Source organism: Enhydra lutris, unplaced genomic scaffold, assembly GCF_002288905.1.
Source record: "Enhydra lutris kenyoni isolate GAN:26980312 unplaced genomic scaffold, ASM228890v2 scaffoldscaffold28, whole genome shotgun sequence".
In the NCBI taxonomy this organism is placed as follows: domain Eukaryota; kingdom Metazoa; phylum Chordata; class Mammalia; order Carnivora; family Mustelidae; genus Enhydra; species Enhydra lutris.
Window position 1 is genome coordinate 77,135 of NW_019154112.1, and position 17,904 is coordinate 95,038.

At 44.2% G+C, this 17,904-nt stretch overlaps 2 protein-coding genes across 7 annotated transcripts; both read left to right on the forward strand.

The window, feature by feature from the left end:
- The first annotated feature begins 102 nt into the window (after positions 1 to 102).
- Positions 103 to 14,348, forward strand: LOC111152515 (E3 ubiquitin-protein ligase TRIM39). Of its 3 annotated transcripts, XM_022511000.1 has the most exons (9): positions 116 to 874; positions 2,365 to 2,824; positions 3,873 to 3,968; positions 8,894 to 9,124; positions 10,302 to 10,324; positions 10,902 to 11,017; positions 11,713 to 11,897; positions 12,196 to 12,263; positions 14,025 to 14,348. In XM_022511000.1, the coding sequence occupies exons 2-9, from the start codon at positions 2,372 to 2,374 to the stop codon at positions 14,104 to 14,106; spliced, it is 1,254 nt and encodes a 417-aa protein (XP_022366708.1). In that variant the 5' UTR covers positions 116 to 874; positions 2,365 to 2,371; the 3' UTR covers positions 14,107 to 14,348. The 3 variants fall into 3 exon arrangements, with proteins under 3 accessions (XP_022366707.1, XP_022366708.1, XP_022366709.1); XM_022511001.1 differs by lacking the exon at positions 14,025 to 14,348 and having other exon boundaries at positions 119 to 874; positions 12,196 to 13,740; XM_022510999.1 differs by lacking the exon at positions 14,025 to 14,348 and having other exon boundaries at positions 103 to 874; positions 11,713 to 13,740.
- Positions 14,346 to 16,494, forward strand: LOC111152516 (ribonuclease P/MRP subunit p21). 4 transcript variants are annotated; one of them, XM_022511005.1, is made up of 5 exons: positions 14,346 to 14,982; positions 15,059 to 15,159; positions 15,253 to 15,335; positions 16,081 to 16,213; positions 16,352 to 16,494. In XM_022511005.1, exons 1-5 carry the CDS (start codon positions 14,926 to 14,928, stop codon positions 16,410 to 16,412), a joined length of 435 nt encoding a protein of 144 aa, XP_022366713.1. In that variant the 5' UTR covers positions 14,346 to 14,925; the 3' UTR covers positions 16,413 to 16,494. The 4 variants fall into 4 exon arrangements, with proteins under 4 accessions (XP_022366713.1, XP_022366712.1, XP_022366710.1 ...); XM_022511004.1 differs by having other exon boundaries at positions 16,081 to 16,206; XM_022511002.1 differs by having other exon boundaries at positions 16,081 to 16,494.
- The last annotated feature ends 1,410 nt before the right edge of the window (positions 16,495 to 17,904 follow it).

The following is a 17,904-nucleotide window of genomic DNA, read 5'->3' on the forward strand; positions in this document are numbered from 1 at the left end:
TTCCCGCGGCGACCAGCCGACACCCCGACTTCCACTGACACGAGCCTCTCCGCGCGGCTTCCGCTTCCGGCGAGTATTGTGTGTCGCGCTGCGGGGCGGGGGCGGGGGGGAGGAGGAAGGAGGGAGGCTGCGCTCCGGCGGCTCCGCGCCCCGCACTCCCGGACCTGAAGCCGGGAAGGTAGGTGCTGTCCCGCCGCCGCGCCCGGGCCTTGGGGCCTGCCCCTGCCGGCCGGCTCCGCACGCCGCGTCCCAGCGCCCCGCGACTGCGTCACCGGCCCCCCGCACGTAACCACAGCTGCCTCCGCCCGCCTCGGGCCCGGGCGGACGTTTTGCCGCCCCGGCGACGTCAGCGCGTCCGGCGTTGCTTGGCTACCCCGCCGTTCCCCCGTCCCGCTGCCGCTCACCTCCCCGGGTGAAACTCTGACGCCGTCACCGCGGGCCTCGGCTGCGTCATAGCTGCAGGCATCCCACCTTCACGTCACACCTCCTCCTCACCTGGACACGCATTCCTCCCTCCCTGTCAACCACTACGTTTCCTTTCCCCCTCTCCAATCCCCTTACGCCAGATCTGGCGAGAGAAGATGGAGACGAGGGTGGGACTGAGTTGTGGACGACGCTCAGGAAAGGGTCGCAAGGTGGGACCCCAGACAGTGGTAGAAACAAAATAAGGATGTCCCTGAAGTTTGCCCTTCTACAGAGACACTAGGAATAGAGGGAAAGAAATGACCAACCCAGAGACACCTCACTCTGGGTTGTAACTTCAAGTCCTCTCTCTGCTTTCCTAACCTTTTCCCCATTTCTCTTTCACACCACTTATTTGCCAGTCTAGATCCATCCTGGTCCCTAACTCTGCGTACAGTTCAACTCACCCCAGGTGAGGAGGCTGCCTAATTTCTAGAAGAAGGGGGCAGGTTCACTAGTTGAAGTTGGTTTCCCTTCGGAAAAGAAGAATCATCTCACTGAACTTCTCTCCTGGTTGAGGGAAGAGTTCAGGTCCAAATAAGTTATCAGTTCCTATTCCAAATTAAAACACTTTTCATGTGTGCCATCAGTATATACAATAATCATTGTTAACCCAACTCATTACATGGCCACTCTTCTCTTAGCACTTAGACCTACTAAATTTCCTTTCTTCTGTTGGGTCTCTTGGTGTGGAGGGGAAGAGGGGGTAGATAGAGAAATCAACTATTTCATGGATAAAAGTGGTGATTTTCAAGGAAGGAGTGGGGGACCAGCCTTCTGCTTTATAAATCCCTTTGATGCATTTCCAGTATTTTGAGCCTTCACTTGAGGGAGACTTTGATTGACTCTTTTCTTTCTCTAATTCCCAACCACTCTAGAACCTATTAGTTGGAGGTACAGTACCTCCAAGGAATTAGTTTTCAGTGGCTGTTTCAAAAGACTCCAATCACTGCTGAATATTTAGAAAAGACTTCCTCAGCCCTCTTTCCAAGAAGTATATTTTTTCAAGAAGTATGTACTAATATACTCTTTAGTGTAGTTGCCACCTATTTATCACTCTTCAGCAGTTCCAAATATCCAAGTGCACACAAAGATATGGGATGTTGTGTGAATCACAAGAGGCCAAGAGGCACACTTTCTCTAGACTAGTCTAATAAAGAGTAATTTCAAATTTCCTGAAAAGAAGAGCTTGTTACTCTTGCCTAACTTATTCCTTTTTTCACCCTTTGAAAGAGTGAGAGAACAGTGGCAGAGAAGCTTATGCTTCAGGAAGCTATTGTAATAAAATTCTTCTGTCATATTAAACCTTAAAATATACTTAAGAAATCTTAAATAATACTTTGACTTTTATAGCACCTTTCAGTTTCCCAAGCCCCTTTCTCGTCTATTAGAAAAATATGTCAAACCAGGGATACATTGGTCTGGTTTTAAGACACATGTGGGATAAGTCTGGATCAGGAGAAGTATGCTGGGGTAGGATTGAAGGAAGCCTCTAATGAAAAAGCAGAGGTAAAGACAAAAGAGATGGGTGTTGGGTGTCTGTGTTGAGGAGGAAAAAAAAAAAAATAGATTGGTGGCTGGGAGTCACAGGTTTTGGAAAGAAACAAAAACGAGGGTGAGGGGTGCCTGGATAGCTCAGTCAGTTAGGTGTCCAACTCCTGACCTTGGTTCAGGTCTCAGGGTCCTGCGTTCAGGCCCTGTGTTGGACTCCACACTGAGCATGGAGCCTACTTTAAAAAAAAAAAAAAAAAAGTTGAATCTAGTGGAAGGGAAGAGTAAAATACCAAAATAGGACTAACCAGAGTTAGGATTTATCATGGGAGTAAATGTCAGGCCAGGGATACCAAAAAACTAAACTTCCAACTAATATTTATCTTTCTCTGCCCCCTTTCCATCCCTAAGTTAAATAATGGCAGAGACAAGTCTCTTAGATGCTGGGGCCTCTGCAGCCTCCACAGCTGCGGCGCTGGAAAACTTACAGGTGGAAGCGAGTTGCTCTGTGTGCCTGGAGTATCTGAAGGAGCCTGTCATCATTGAGTGTGGGCACAACTTCTGCAAAGCTTGCATCACCCGCTGGTGGGAGGACCTAGAGAGGGACTTCCCTTGTCCTGTCTGTCGAAAGACATCCCGCTACCGCAGTCTCCGGCCTAATCGACAACTAGGCAGTATGGTGGAAATAGCCAAGCAGCTCCAGGCTGTCAAGCGGAAGATCCGAGATGAAAGCCTCTGCCCCCAGCACCATGAGGCCCTTAGCCTCTTTTGCTATGAGGACCAGGAGGCTGTATGTTTGATATGTGCAATTTCCCACACCCACCGGGCCCATACCGTCGTGCCACTGGATGATGCCACACAGGAGTACAAGGTGGGGAACCAGACACATGACACCAATGTGGGGCAAGAGGGAGGAGTGCAGAGGATGGGAGACTCCCTGGGTAGAGGATCCTAAGCTCCTGAGGGCAAGACTGTATCTGGTCCTTACTCTCTAGTCCCCTCAGAGCTACATAGACAGAGGGCACACAGTACATCTGATCAGTTATCCTCAAGCATGACAAGTTTTGAGCAGTGCCTCAAAATTGCTTTCTGACTTTTCCTAACATCATTTGAGTCTTACATGGAATATTGGTTTGTGTGGTCTTACAACGTATCATTTTTTATAAATGAATGAAACGAAACCACTTGGAGATGATCAAATTTAGGAAGAACTGAAAAGTGGTTTGATTTCTTCATTCTGTCCCCCTACTCAGAATGTTCCTTATATTCCCATTGGTAGTGGGAATAGATAACATTCATTAGGCTGATCCCCCACCAGACTAAGCTGTACTTGTCTGCCATTTGTATCTGCCTAGATAATAGATAATGTGGTAACTGATTTAATTACTGTTGGGACACAGGGTAAATGTTCGTGTAATAAGAACTAAAGATTTTAATATCTTAGCACTGACCAAGTATTTTTTTAATTATGTTAATAAAATCTTGGACACAAGATTTAAAGTAGTTTACAGTCTAAGTAATAAAGACTTTATTATATTTGTAGGTGGTTTGAGTTGGATAGGAGGACAAGTGTAAAGAAGGATACCAGAATACAGAAAGTCACTTTGACCATAAAAGGCAGCCACTTGAGTAAGAAAATGATAGGATTGGGGAAAGACACGGAGTTGGTGACAGCTGGACAACTGTGAGATTCAGTGAGAGGAAAGTTTGGTGAGCAAGGAATATGATGGGGACAGGCTGGTGGCAGGAGGAGGGACCAGAAATTGACACCCCAAATGACAGGCAAGGAAGGAAGTGGGATCAAGAGGTGATGAGATGGATAGGAAGCAAATAAATGGGTTTAAAATAAGTGAGTTAACCTCTGAATGTAGGATGTGCCAGCCAACCCCAAATGCCCCCTCTCCCACTTCCACCCTCAGGAAAAATTGCAGAAGTGCCTGGAGCCCCTGGAGCAGAAGCTGCAGGAGATCACCCGCTGCAAGTCCTCTGAGGAGAAGAAGCCTGGAGAGCTCAAGGTAAAGGCAGGTGATTCCATTTGGGCTGCTCTGCAGTCAGTTAACCACACATTATTTAATCCACCAGGTCTGATTCATTCAAAAAATGCTGTTCTCTCAAAAATAATGGTATTTTATTAGGCTTCTTTGTCATTATACATTGTACTGAAATTATTTTTCATGAATTAAGTATTGAAGAGAAAGATGTAGGAAGTGAAGGAAGGACAGACAGAACATCTTACATGTGGCAAGTTGAGAGAGTTCATGCCCGTTGGTCTCCTTTTTTCTTGTAAATCAAGGAGAGAGCAGGGATAGGAGTTTCTTAGAGGGATTGAGGAGAACTCAGAAGAACTTGGAAGGTTCTCTGGGGAGAAAGAAGGAAGAAACAGACAAAGAGCTCCCAGAACTACCCAGTGACTTTAGGACCACATTCTCTTAAGTAAGTTCAGGTATGTTAGATGATGTTAGTTCATTACTAGACTGTTGCTCTCCATCCTACATCTATAGGATCCTATCTATCCTTCAGGTAAGATAAAAGCCACTTGCTATGCAACCTTCCTTGACTCTTCAGAAATTAACTTTCTTAATTTGTATATAATTTTGCTTCTTCTTCATAGCATTACCACATTTGTAGCATGATATTGTGCTATCTGTCTTGTTTTATTGGACAGTGAACAATTCTTAATAGTGGCAGTAATAACTATTTATTGAGTCCCATGTATGAATTCACTGGATGCCATGACATTCCAAACTTACAGGGTTGCATTCGATTTTAAGGTTCTGCCCAGGTTAGAGTTTTAAGAGTTCAGGCCAATGAACATGTGGGACCTAGAGGAGCGATAACACAAAGGAAAAGGGAGTCCTGAAGGTCATCGTTAGCAAAAATGAACTTAGTAAAGTAGGTATTATTATCCTCAGTTATCACAGGAGGAAACAAAACTTGAATAACTATTTAGTCCAAATCACACAGCCAATATGTGGCAAAATCAGGGATACTAGCTCTGCATGAATCAATAAGTATGTACTAAGCTTCCAGTATAGGCCAAATTCTGACACTAGGGAACAATGATGATCAAAAATAGTCCCTGTCCTGCTTGAGCTTATAGTCAAGTGGAGAAAATATATAATGACATGGCACAAAAAGCACAGTTGCAAATTCATAAGAAGACAACATAGAAATTTGACCTCATTAAAAGCTTCCAGAAGAAATAATGAGTTTTTGGAATTGAGATTCTGGGATCACCAGAAATTAAACGCAAGTTTGAAAATAGTAGAGACACTAATTTTTTAACAATGACAACATTTTGACAGAAAGCAAGTATGATTAAGTATTACTAAGTATTACCTTAGTCCTTTATATATTTGAATAAAGCAAGCATTTGAATTTTTTAAAATTTTAACTAATTTTGATTGCAAAGGTGAACTTTAAAAAAAAGTTCTTTGTTCTTTTGGAGGGCTCCTGAGAAACTTAAAATATGTGAAAACGAAGCTTATTCCCAGTCATTAACTTTCCTGTTCCTGTTGATCACCTTCTTAAAGGTAAAGGATAAAGAGGGGAATAAAAAATTTTTTTGAACAGAACTGTGGTGTTTTTGAAAATTCAGTGGTCTCTGAAACTACCACCAACATTCCTTTTGTGACCATTTGAATTCTCCTTCCTACCTCTCCCTCATCCCTACTTCCAAATTCAGGCCCAGTGCCCCTTTTAAACATAAATAATTAGTAATTAATGATGCTGAAGTGAAAGTTAAAGATAAAATAACTTATCTGTGTAATTTTAAAAAGAGACTTATGCCCAAATACATACACACACATACAACATAAAGGAAAGTGATTTAAATAAAATCTGATATATAAGTATTTGGGCACAGCTACCCTGAAAGACACCACAATGTAGTTTTATCCTTGTACCTATATGTGACATCATCAACAATGCCACAAATACAAATTCAGACTGAAATAATTGCATAGTAGTGTTGTCAAGCACCACAAGCAGCTTAGCTCTTCGTGACATAATTTTTCAAAATAAGTAACTTTTGGTAAAGTTCTAAGAAAAAATACAGTCTTAGTTTTACTCAGCCATTTCTAAAAACTTCAGGTATATTAAAACGGTACAAATTACTCTGTTTATGTATAAAATGACATTCAAGTCCAGGCTTATGTTTTTAAATATATAGCAGAACATAGAAAATAGTGCAGGACAGTGCATATTGCAGAGTTATCTCACATACTGGCATGTTAGCAGCCTTACTAGAGTACTCCCAGTTATGGCAAACAAAAAAATGCCCCTTGTTTCCAAAATATCTCTAGTGGGAAGTAAAATCCTCATTAAGAACCAGTGCCCTACATATATAGAGTGGGAAAAAAGAGAAGGGATTATGGAATTATATAAAAGACAGCCCTTTGCTTCCTATTTACCACAGGTATGAATCCTAAATTCTACCCATACATCACCTCTCAACATATACTAACACACACATGTGTGCACACACACCAAGAAAAAAGTTGTGTTTTACTTAGGGGTTAAGAAATAAAATTCAGTTATTTTACCTGCATCAGTGAGATTATTCAGGAATAGCAGAGAATTGCAATTCAGGGCAAGCAAGCTAAGGCAAAGCCATAGGCAAGTCTAGAGAACAAAGGAGAGGACCACTCTTCTAAAGAGGAAAGGGGGTATTTAGGAGGGACTCTTATAAATGAAGAGTCCTTGAAGTAAACTGGGAGTTCAGAGTATAGGGACTTTTCATTGACTAACAGTTTGTCACTGGCTGGGCTTGTTGCCCTGCAAAAAACAAACCTTTCTTTCTCCTGTTGGGGTGGTAAGATATTATGGACTTACAAGGTACATCTCTTCTGGTTGGGTCTACAACTGACCAGCGGTTGAGCTCCCCCTGCTGGCATCCTACCTTCATTTTAGTGAGTTTTCCTTTTATAATTTTCACAGGGTAAATGTTTTAAGAGTATATTTTGTTCCACTGTGCACCTGAGGAGCCACCAGTGAAATGGGAAGCAGCAGCAGCTCCAGAACTGGAGCTAGCCAGCCTCTGCTGAGAACTAGCTTGAAATCCAGAAACGCTGAGCTTCTAAGACCCACACTGGCTTTGCAGCCCCTCTCTATTCACCCTCAGCCCTGCCTTTCAGTCCCTATCTACTTTTTATTTCCAGAGTCCCTGTCTCTGCTTCTCTTTTACTTCGCTCTTGGGTTTACTTTTCCTCATCAGTCATATGACACTTGGAGACTCCCATCTGGGCAGATCATTTGTTGCAGTGGAAGTACAGAAGGAAGGACATGCTAAGTGATAACTTTCAGAAAGTATTATGGCTGGTGTTTTAGGCCTATATTATCAAATTTCAGGAAGATTAGAGATTTAATTTTGTGTGGTAGCTGAGAGAAAACATGTTTCAAATTTCAACAACTAATTCACAAACTCTGGAACCTAATCCTGGGATGGGAACTGTCAGTTCTCTGAAGTGACTTGAAACTATTTAACGGGTTTGTTGCTGAAATCAATATACAGTTGACCCTTGAACAAGATTAGCAGTGCAGAGGAAAATCTGCATATAACTTTCAACTCCCCAAAAACTTAACTCTTTTTTTTTTTTTTAGTTTCAGAAGTAGAGTTTAGTGACTCATCAGTTGCATATAACACCCAGTGCTCTTCATATCACATGCCCTCCTTAATGCCCATCACGCAGTTACCCCATCCCCCCACCCACCTCCCTTCCAGCAACCCTCAGTTTATTTCCTATGATTAAGAGTCTCTTATGGTTTGTCTTCCTCTCTGGTTTCATCTTATTTTATTTTTCCTTCCCTTCTCCTATGCTCCTGTTTTGTTTCTTAAATTCCACATATGAATGAAATGATATGATATTTGTCTTTCTTTGACTGACTTATTTCACTTAGCATAATACCCTGTAGTTCCATCCATATCATTGAAAAACTTAACTCTTAATACCTTACTGTTGACCAGAAGCATTAGAGATGACATAAACAGTGATTAACACCTATTTTATATGTTATTTGTATTATATACTGTATTCTCACAATAAAGTGAGCTAGAAAAAGGAAATGTTATTAAGAAAATCATAAGGGAAAAAAGACCTTTATACAACCTATTTATGGGAAAAAAAAATCCGTGTATATATATAATGGACCTTCACAGACTGTTTTGTTCAACAGTCAACTGTATATATTTTATAACAACCCATTGCTAAAATCTTACTGATTCTGATACTTTTCCAGTTGGTTCTCTGGTTTTTAGAGGGTAGATGTCTAGCAATATACAAATGATGACCATCTTATCTCTAACTTTCCAATACTTATTTCTTTCCTTTTCTTGATAAATTGTATTAGCTAGAACTTTAGAGTTGGGACTAACAGATATAGCTTGTATCCATAATAGTAGATGCCATTATATTATTGAGTTCTTACATCTTGCTTTTTCTTTTCACTAAACCATAGAAGTACAGCTTTTTTAGAAGTTAATAAAGAAAATTAAATTTTTTAAAAAGATTTTATTTATTTGACACAGAGAGAGAGAGATCACAAGTAGGCAGAGAGGCAGGCAGAGAAAGAGGGGGAAGCAGGCACCCCGCCCAGCAGAGAGCCCGATTCGGGGCTCGATCCCAAGACCCTGAGATCAAGACCTGATCCGAAGGCAGAGGCTTAATCCACTGAGCCGCCCAGGTGGCCCAAGAAAATTAAAAATTTTTTAAACACTGATTTTTTAAAATTTCCCCAGTGGTCTTCATTCCCGAATAATCAGTAAGGGTGACAATGGGGATGGAGCCATTACTTACAGAAGGAGATTTCAATGGAGAGAAACATGAGTATCCTGTTAAGCTATTTCCAATGACACTGGAAGTCTGTGTTAATTCATACACATGGTGGGTAGGTAAAGGCCCCACTGGTCCTACTAAATATAACACCTTCCCTCTTTTCTCAGAGACTCGTGGAGTGTCGCCGGCAACAGATCTTAAAGGAATTTGAAGAGCTTCATAGGCGGCTGGATGAAGAGCAACAGATGTTGCTTTCACGACTAGAGGAGGAAGAACAAGACATTCTACAGCGCCTCAGAGAAAATGCTGCTCACCTTGGAGACAAGCGCCGGGACCTGGCCCACTTGGCTGCTGAGGTGGAGGGCAAGTGCTTACAATCGGGCTTCGAGATGCTTAAGGTTCGACCTTTGCCCCTGCATAGCCCCTCAGGTCAAGTGCAGTATAGCTTTGCACAGGCCATTCTGTCAACCTGGGATGCTCACTCTTCTGCTCTACTTCTCTAATCCAGTTCTTTATTCCAGACATACTCAAAGGATCTTTTTCTATAGAAAGGCTTCTCTGATTTCTCCCATCCCCTTCTAATCATTTCTGTGTTCTTATGTCTTGTGAACAATTATGTGCTTAATTTGTACCAAAGAAAAAAATTCCCTTTGAAAGAAGGGAAATCAAGTCTGAATTAGTGAAAAAAACTACACATTAAAAATTATGTAAATGTAGTAGTTGCCATTACTTTAAGGTCCTGGAACTTGATTTACCTACTGCTAAAAAACAATTTCAAACCTAGTTTGAAGGACACTTGAAATTATGTATAAATAATATATTACTTTTGAAATGTAAATAATGCCTTTAAATGTTTGAAATAATTTGTTCTTTTAAGCAGATGAATGGTGTTAGCAAGCCTGTAGGAAATATGTCTCTTATTTTAGAAATCAGATTACCAGCATTTGGATCAGTGAGGCTTCGTTGTACATTTATCTGCATGTTATGTATTGCTTGGTACTTATTCTTGTGTCCTTTCATGTATGTGTGTTCTGCCTTCCACATTAAACTGGGAAATCCTCGGGGGGGCAGAGATTTCTCTTCTTTGTCTTCTGGACCCCAAGTATTCACAAATCAGGATTGGCACACAGTTATTAATGTTTATTAACCAGTACCAGATGGGGATAACAAACAACAACAGGAAAGTGTGATTCATTCCTATGCCACCAGTCTGTACTGATCCTCAAGGAGACAGGTGTGTGGTTGGTACTTGGGGGACAGAGTAAAGAGCAGACACAATCCCTGTCCTTTGCATTGAGCTCCCAGTGTCCTTAAGGAGCAAGACAAAGACACAAGAAACCATTTGGAAGTGATATAAATTACCAAGCTTAATGCTAACCAAAAGTTGAAAATGGGGATCAGGTTGCAAGAGATGTACTCAGATCCCTCTGGAGCTCTTCCCCTTGCATTGTGATGCTCAGTTTGCCCTATTCTTATTGTACAGATATAGGACTTTGGGGAAGGGGGGGGAACCTTTTGCCTATAGGACCCTTGACTACCAGGACCAATATTGCTTTCTTTTCTCCTTCCCTCTAGGATGTCAAAAGTACCCTGGAAAAGTAAGTGATTCTTGCATCTCTTTGAGTGAGTTAGGTCTTGGCTTAGAGACCAGGAGTACAGTAAGAAGTTAGGGGAGAAGGAAAGTCACGCAGAGTCCGGGTAGGATGTGGGAGAAGGTTCATTGCATCCATGAAGCCAGTTAGAGAGGAAATCATTGGGAGTAATAGTCCATTACCTTTTCCCCTTTGAGCATCAGGACTAACCTGGTAAGGAAAATTCCAAGGGAATGTAGAACCAGATTCTCCCTGTGCCTGTGGGTGGAAATGTGTCCAAACAGGACAGACAAAGGAAGGGGCTGAGAGAGTGGAGAGAGTGATTACTACTTGCATGAAATATAGCCATACCTCCAGAAAGTTCTGAGACTCATTCTTAAAATAAGGCTTTGTCCAGGGGCCATATGGTTCTCCATAGATTGGCAAAAGAAAGCAGTAAGTGAGTACTTGTCTTCAGAGAGGAGGGAGAAAGTGGGAGGATGGAGAACTTTAGTTTCTCCCTAAAGAGAATATCTTCATACTCACTCAGATGGAGCTTCCCCTGACCCTGCCCTTTCTTCCCCTATCTCCCTATCCCTCCTAGATGTGAGAAGGTGAAGACCATGGAGGTGACTTCAGTGTCTATAGAGCTGGAAAAGAACTTCAGCAATTTCCCCCGACAGTACTTTGCCCTAAGGAAAATCCTTAAACAGCTAATTGGTGAGTTGTTCCCAAAAGTAAACTAGCAGAGGGAATTAGCAGAGAAGAAAGTCGTTAGATCCCACTTTATCTGGGCTTCACTTATCCCATCTGTCACTTTTTGTGCCCATCCCGTCACCTGGCTTTCAATTTCACTGTGAGTAACAGGGTTAGGTGTCATCTATTCTTAGGCCCACACTTTTCTAAATAGGCACCCAGAGAGGTTAAATAGTATGCTAAACTTGTCCCCCCTGAGAGTGAAAGGGAGTATCATTAATACTTACTCAGAGAAAATAGTCATGAACCAGGACTATTCCAGATAAATGGTCACCCTATCCCTAGACCATACTGCTGTCTTGCTGTTATCCTTCTTAACATTTTCTGTTCTTTCTGGCCCTTAGACTGTGATTTGTGCTTCTTCACATAGTGAAATGATGTCATAGGATGATGGAGAAGGGATCAGGCAGGACCCTAAAATCAGCCCTTGCAGAATCAAGAGATCATTAACTGTATACTTTAGGGCCAGGGTGAGAAGGGAAGCCATTGTTCCCTCCTTTCCCTTAGGTAACACCATGGATTGAGAAAGTTAACCAAACCATGGTGTTCTGGGGATCTTTAAGGAAGCAGGCTCTGTAAAGGCAGGCTGGAAGAGTGAGGCAGGGGCATTTAGCTATTCCCATCCTCATCTAGCTCCCCACTCTGGCTTCTCCCGCCAGCGGATGTGACCCTGGACCCAGAGACTGCTCACCCTAACCTAGTCCTGTCAGAAGATCGTAAGAGCGTCAAGTTTGTGGAGACAAGACTCCGGGATCTCCCTGACACACCACGGCGGTTCACCTTCTACCCTTGTGTCCTGGCTACTGAGGGCTTCACCTCAGGCCGACACTACTGGGAGGTGGAGGTGGGTGATAAGACCCACTGGGCAGTGGGCGTGTGCCGGGACTCCGTGAGCCGAAAGGGCGAGCTGACTCCACTCCCTGAGACTGGCTACTGGCGGGTGCGGCTGTGGAATGGGGACAAATATGCAGCCACCACCACGCCTTTTACCCCTTTGCACATCAAGGTGAAACCCAAGCGGGTGGGCATATTCCTAGACTATGAGGCTGGCACGCTCTCTTTTTACAATGTCACAGACCGCTCTCATATCTACACTTTTACTGATACTTTTACTGAGAAACTTTGGCCCCTCTTCTATCCAGGCATCCGGGCTGGTCGGAAGAATGCTGCACCACTTACCATCAGGCCCCCAACAGATTGGGAGTGACAGGTAGGGATGTGGTAATAATTGGGGTGAGTCAGGGTCAAGAGCTATGGGCCTTCCTTCCTGTGACCTGCTGGAACGTCTTTGTGTCTGCCTGGTTCCAGTCCTACACTGTCTAGGAGAAGCACCTTGGTTTCTAGAATGGTTTATATGGAGGAGTAGATAGGACTGGTCTGGGATGAGAGCACAGTTGCGTCTCCCTCCTCTCAGGGTGGGGAGCTAGTTCCCAGGGGTTGACTTCCCTGAAGTCCATCAGGTTTTCTATTGCACATGGATAGGTTGGGAAGGAAGGAGAGGCGTTTCCGGAAACAGAAAGGCTATGGGAGGGTCTGACTTGCTCAAAACCAGAAGAGGAAAAGAAACCCCTGTACATCCTTTTAGGGGGTTGTTTGACCCAGAATGGTCCTATTTCTTGAGGAAGGTCAGAGGGGTCTGTGTACCCATAGACTAAAATAAAGATGAGTGATAGTTGCTCTTATGGGTCTAGAAGTTAAGGAGTTTTGTTTTTTTTGAGGGCAGAGATTGAGCATCAAGATTAGAAAGAAAGTCGGGAAAGGGGCTAAAGGAACAGATTCCTAGCAACTAATGAAGGGGAGAGGGGTTTCCTTGGTCTTCCATTCCCAGAGTAAGTTGCCATTAGGATTGGCCAGAGGTAGGACTGTGGGGAGGAGAGTGTGAGAAGAAAGGAGAGGAGAACTCGGGTCCCCGCCTCAGCCTTCAGCAAAGCTGGCTTAGTGCCTGCCTCCTTAGAGTTGGTTGTCTCCAAAATGTCAGTCAGTCACCTTTCTCCTGCAGAGATGAGGTATCTCCCTCAAGACGTATCTACCCTTCACTGCTTTCCCAAGGGAACCTGGAAAGAACAGTCAAGTATTAGAGGAAAGAGAAAGGTTTTTCTATCTAAAGCCCTGGCCTTAAAGGATTTTACTAAGTATAGCTGCTCCCTAGTTGTCAACCTTACTCCTTGGCTAAGGTGTCCAAGCCAAAAAGGGAGAAAGGAAATGGAGTCTTTCTCACTCTGAGGACAGGGTAGAAGAGAGGGTATGTAGAGGGAAGGGTCAGATAGGCAACTTCCTTTAGCCTGTGTGCATATGGCCTGGAACTAGTGTTCACAGGAGCCAGTCTTTTGCTTATTTGTTGCCATCCTTCACCTTTTGCCATTTCCCCTATCAGAGAATGTAAATCATTTTAACATTAGGCCAAAATAAACAACTTGTAGGGTACATATGTTGTCAAAAAAGGTTAAAGCAATGCATGCCAAACCAAACTAAAATGATTTGGAATATCTGCTATTTGGGTGATGAAGGGTTCACAGAAGATTGGGACAAGAAACTGCAGTTTATTGAGGGTGTTTCAGTTCCTCCTACCACCTCAACAGGACTTTGTCCAAACTCTCCTCTTACCTTTGTGCCTTGACTGTGGTTCTTTGTGGCAAGATGCTTTGGTTGGTAAAACATAATATGGAACAAAGGATCCACTGAAGTGATCTCTGTGTTGTGTGGTAATTTGACAATGGCCTTATGTTGATGTTTAAGAATCACTGGTGTTAAGAATGCGTGATCCTGGGGTTTGCCCTCAGTGATTGATCAAGGTCTGGGGTGGGCCTGGATGTCTACATTTTAAACATTTAGGGATCCTTGTGAAATTAATCCCAGAGGAGGTTTTGGCCATTTTTTCTGAGCTGGAGGCCTGGTTTCCTGTGTGGCCTGACAGGGTTTGAGAAGGGAGAGAGGCCTTACTCTCCTAATGCTGCCCTCTCCCTATCCCAAGGTTCATTCATGTTCTGCCACTCCAGCTCACATCCCTCTACTTCCAACTTCAGGAACTGGTGGTCATTATGAGGCAGAAGTAAACACAGGATGTCAAACAGAACAAACAGGAGACAGAGGTCAGAATAAGGGATGTGAAGTATATGATTGGAATAGGGGAGGTGGGAGAGGGGAGAGTTTCAGGGGCAGGAGATGTCAAAAGTTTCTGTGCTCCAGTACCTAAGATGAGAAGTTAACTAGGATCACCTACTGTGTCTCCAGCACTGCATAATAGGAAGTGGGGTTTTTTTGTTTTGTTGTTGTTGTTGTTGTTGTTGTTGTTGTTGTTGTTCAGTGGAAAAGAATGGTAATAAGCTCTGCTTCTCTCTCTTGATCACCCCGGTGATCCTTTCCAATTTCACTCCCACTGGTACCAGTGCTTTCTTTGAATGTATAACTTCTGTTCCTTCAATCTGTAGATCTTTCAGACATCTGCCTTTGGCTTCGGGAGAGTAGGGTAGAAGTTCTAGCTGGGTATAAATTGCACATAACCATCTCCCCAACCTATCTGCATAAAGAAACCAGTCTTCTGTCCTAAAAATGTTTTGCAGTTTAAGATCCTTTCCTGTTCTAGTGAGCAGTGACTTTCCTACCTAGGATAACTGATCATGGGCTTGAGGAAGACTAGAAGGAAGCCAAAACTCAGAAAGGGACCCTGGACTTGGGTTGCAGGGGTGGGTATGGGTTTACGAACAACTGGGGTCCGTGAGGCCGCAGGGTGGCGCCAAAGTAAGGATCGCGGAGAGAGGCTCACCGGCCCAGCAACTACACTTCCCAGGAGGCCGTGCGCGGGCGCCTGAAGCGGGGCTATCGGAAGGGCGTGACCTGCAGACGGTCATGCGTGAGGCCCTCGCGCGGCGCAGATGGCTGGGCCGGTTAAGGACCGCGAGGCCTTCCAGAGGCTCAGCTTCTTGTACCAGGTGAGTCCGCGTCTGGTGACGTACGGGGAGGCGGTCGGGTGTGGCTGGCCACGAAGTAATGGTTTCCTTCCTCCAGGCCGCCCACTGTGTCCTTGCACAGGACCCCATGAACCAGGCGCTGGCGAGGTTTTATTGTTACACGGAGAGGACCATTGCAAAGCGGCTGGTCTTGCGGCGGTGAGACGCTCAGGGAATCTAGCTGCGGGCGGGACGCGGGAAGAATGGGAGAGGGAACGCGGGCCTTCGGACCACCATCCCATCCGTCCGCAGGGACCCCTCGGTGAAGAGGACCCTCTGTCGTGGCTGCTCTTCCCTCCTCATCCCGGGCCTCACCTGCACCCAGCGCCAGAGACGTGAGTGCCCCTAATGGGGGTGAATGAGGAGCACCAGTGGGCTCGCTTTAGATGGCGTCTGGCGTGAAATTTAGAGCTTCCGGCTTTTTCAAGCTCTGGGTTGAATTGCTAAATTCACTTGGACCAACTAAGGAAAGGCTGGGCAGTAGGGAAATGATGTTGCTGTAAGAGGTAACCCCCCTCCCCATTTTTGCATGGTGGAGGACAGGATTCACATCACCATTCATTCATTCATTTACCAAATATTTTTCTAAGATGTGTCAAGTATTGTACAAGATCCATTATTCTCACTGAAATTACAATCTGATAGGACATACTAAGAAACAAGATAGTGTAGTAAAATGCTTTGCTTGAGGAACTAAAATGCTAACTTACCTTCCTGATAGGCAAAAGAAGTGAGAAATGGAAATTCAGGCAAGTGTGAGGACTCTGAGACAAGAGAGCTTGTGGTGCTGTCAAGGAGACTAGAGTCCAGGAACCTGGAGTTTGGGGTAGACAAGGCCAACATATAAGGCTGGAGAAGGAAACAGGGCAGATCCTCTTCCAAATTAAGGAGTCTGGACTTTATCTTAAGGGATACCAAGAAATTGACAGACTTTAAGCAGGGCTAAGACACCTCAAATTTGTATTCAAAGTTGGGGAGTGTTCGAATTCCTACTGAGAAATAGTGGAGGCAAAACTGGGTGCAGGAGACCTTTTCTTCTCCTAAACCTGGGCACTCCCCCCCTCCCCCACTTTCATCCAGGCTGCAGGGGACAGCGCTGGACAGTACAGACTTGCCTAACATGCCAACGCAGCCAACGTTTCCTCAATGATCCTGATCATCTACTCTGGGGAGACCGGCCTGAGGCCCAGCTGGGGAGCCAGGCAGGTGAGAGGTTTGTAGAGAAAAATTGGGGATGCCCCAGGAAGATAGGGGTGATGGGGGACATAGAGCTGAAAGGACACACAGGTGGATTCTGGATTGCTGTGAGAGGTGCTACAATCTGAAAAAACTCAAATTCTCATCTACCCAGATCTCAAACCACCACAGTCCCTGCCAAACGCAGCCCACCCCATTCCAGCCCACCTCCCTGAGGAGAAAGTGTAGCCTCAGAGCTCTGGTCACCAGTGATGGATTCACCCTATCTTTCAAATAAATAAAAATAGTTCTGTTTCACTTTGTGTGCTTCTGTGAGTATTTCAGCTCTTCATTCTGTTTTTCTCTTACTTTAGTTTGTATTTTTCTGTCACTGGCTAACCTCTCTGTCTTTTACCCATGCTCATATTCCTACCATTCAGGGAGATCCTGATTTCCATAGACCCACTTGACCCCACCAAGCGGCTTCCATTTCCAGGGCCCTGACCCCAGTGCTCCTTCATCCCTGCTTCCTCAGTACAGTGCCACATTTGGAACTCATGATTCAGGGTTGTCTGTAAGAGTTGAGACTTCATAGAGACTTCATTTTTTATTCAGGTAGCCCTCACTGTTGACTAAAGGGCTAGACCGACTACTGATGCCACTGGCGATGTTTTTATTTTTTTTAAGTTCTTTATTAGAGAGCAAGAGAGCACAAGTGGGAGTGGGGGACAGGAGCAGAGGGAAAGGGACAAGCAGACTCCTTGCTGAGCAGGGAGCCCAACTTGGGGCTCAATCCCAGGACTCTGGGATCATGACTTGAGCTAAGGGCAGATGCTTAACTGCACCACCCAGGTGCCCCTGCTGTTGTTTTTAAACAAGGAAAAAAGTTTAGAGGGTCAGAGTGGCTTCAGATCCTCCCGGCTCACTCAGCCTTTCCCAATCTCTCAGTCGTCTTCTATAAAATCCTAATAAGAGAAATTGTACAAATTTGAACTAACAAGGTCAAAGGTGCTAATGAAAGGACAATGGTGGACACTACACAAGTATGCCCCATAGGTAAACCCTCAGGGTTTTCTTGAGAATGAGTAAACAACAAAATTGTTTTATTTATTATCCCTAGGGAACTTACTCAAAGATAGAGTTTCAGACTGACCTATTTGCTAGGTTCCAGCTAATCAATTTACCTCAAACATAAAAATAAAATTCACTCTTCCCAGAATGCAGGTTTTTTTCCTTCCTTTCTCTTATAAATCCTGTGTTGTTCTTATTTACTGCTGCACAAAGGTCACTGCATAATGTGGCTTCAAAAAACAATGATTCTGTGGACTAAGCTATCTGAGAGCTTTGCTGGGTAGTTTCCTCTGTTCCATATGGCATCAGCTGGAATCACTCAGCTGCATTTGGCTAGTGGTTGTGGCACCTGATCTGGAAGACCCAAGAAGTTTCTTTTGCATGTCTGGCACCTCATTGCTTTTCAGTTTGGCCTCGCTACATAGCTGGTTTTCAGGTCCTTGCAGCATGGCTGTCTCAGGGTGATTGAACCTCTTACATGCTCTCTGGCTTCACAGAGAGCATTTCAAGAGGACAAGCTCCAAGTTACAGGTACTTATCAAGCCTCTGTATTCCTCACATTTGCTAATGTCCCCTTGACAAAGCAAGTCATGTAACCCAAGCCCAGATTCTAAAGGGAAGGGGCTGCAATGGGGCATGAATACTGGGAGATTCATT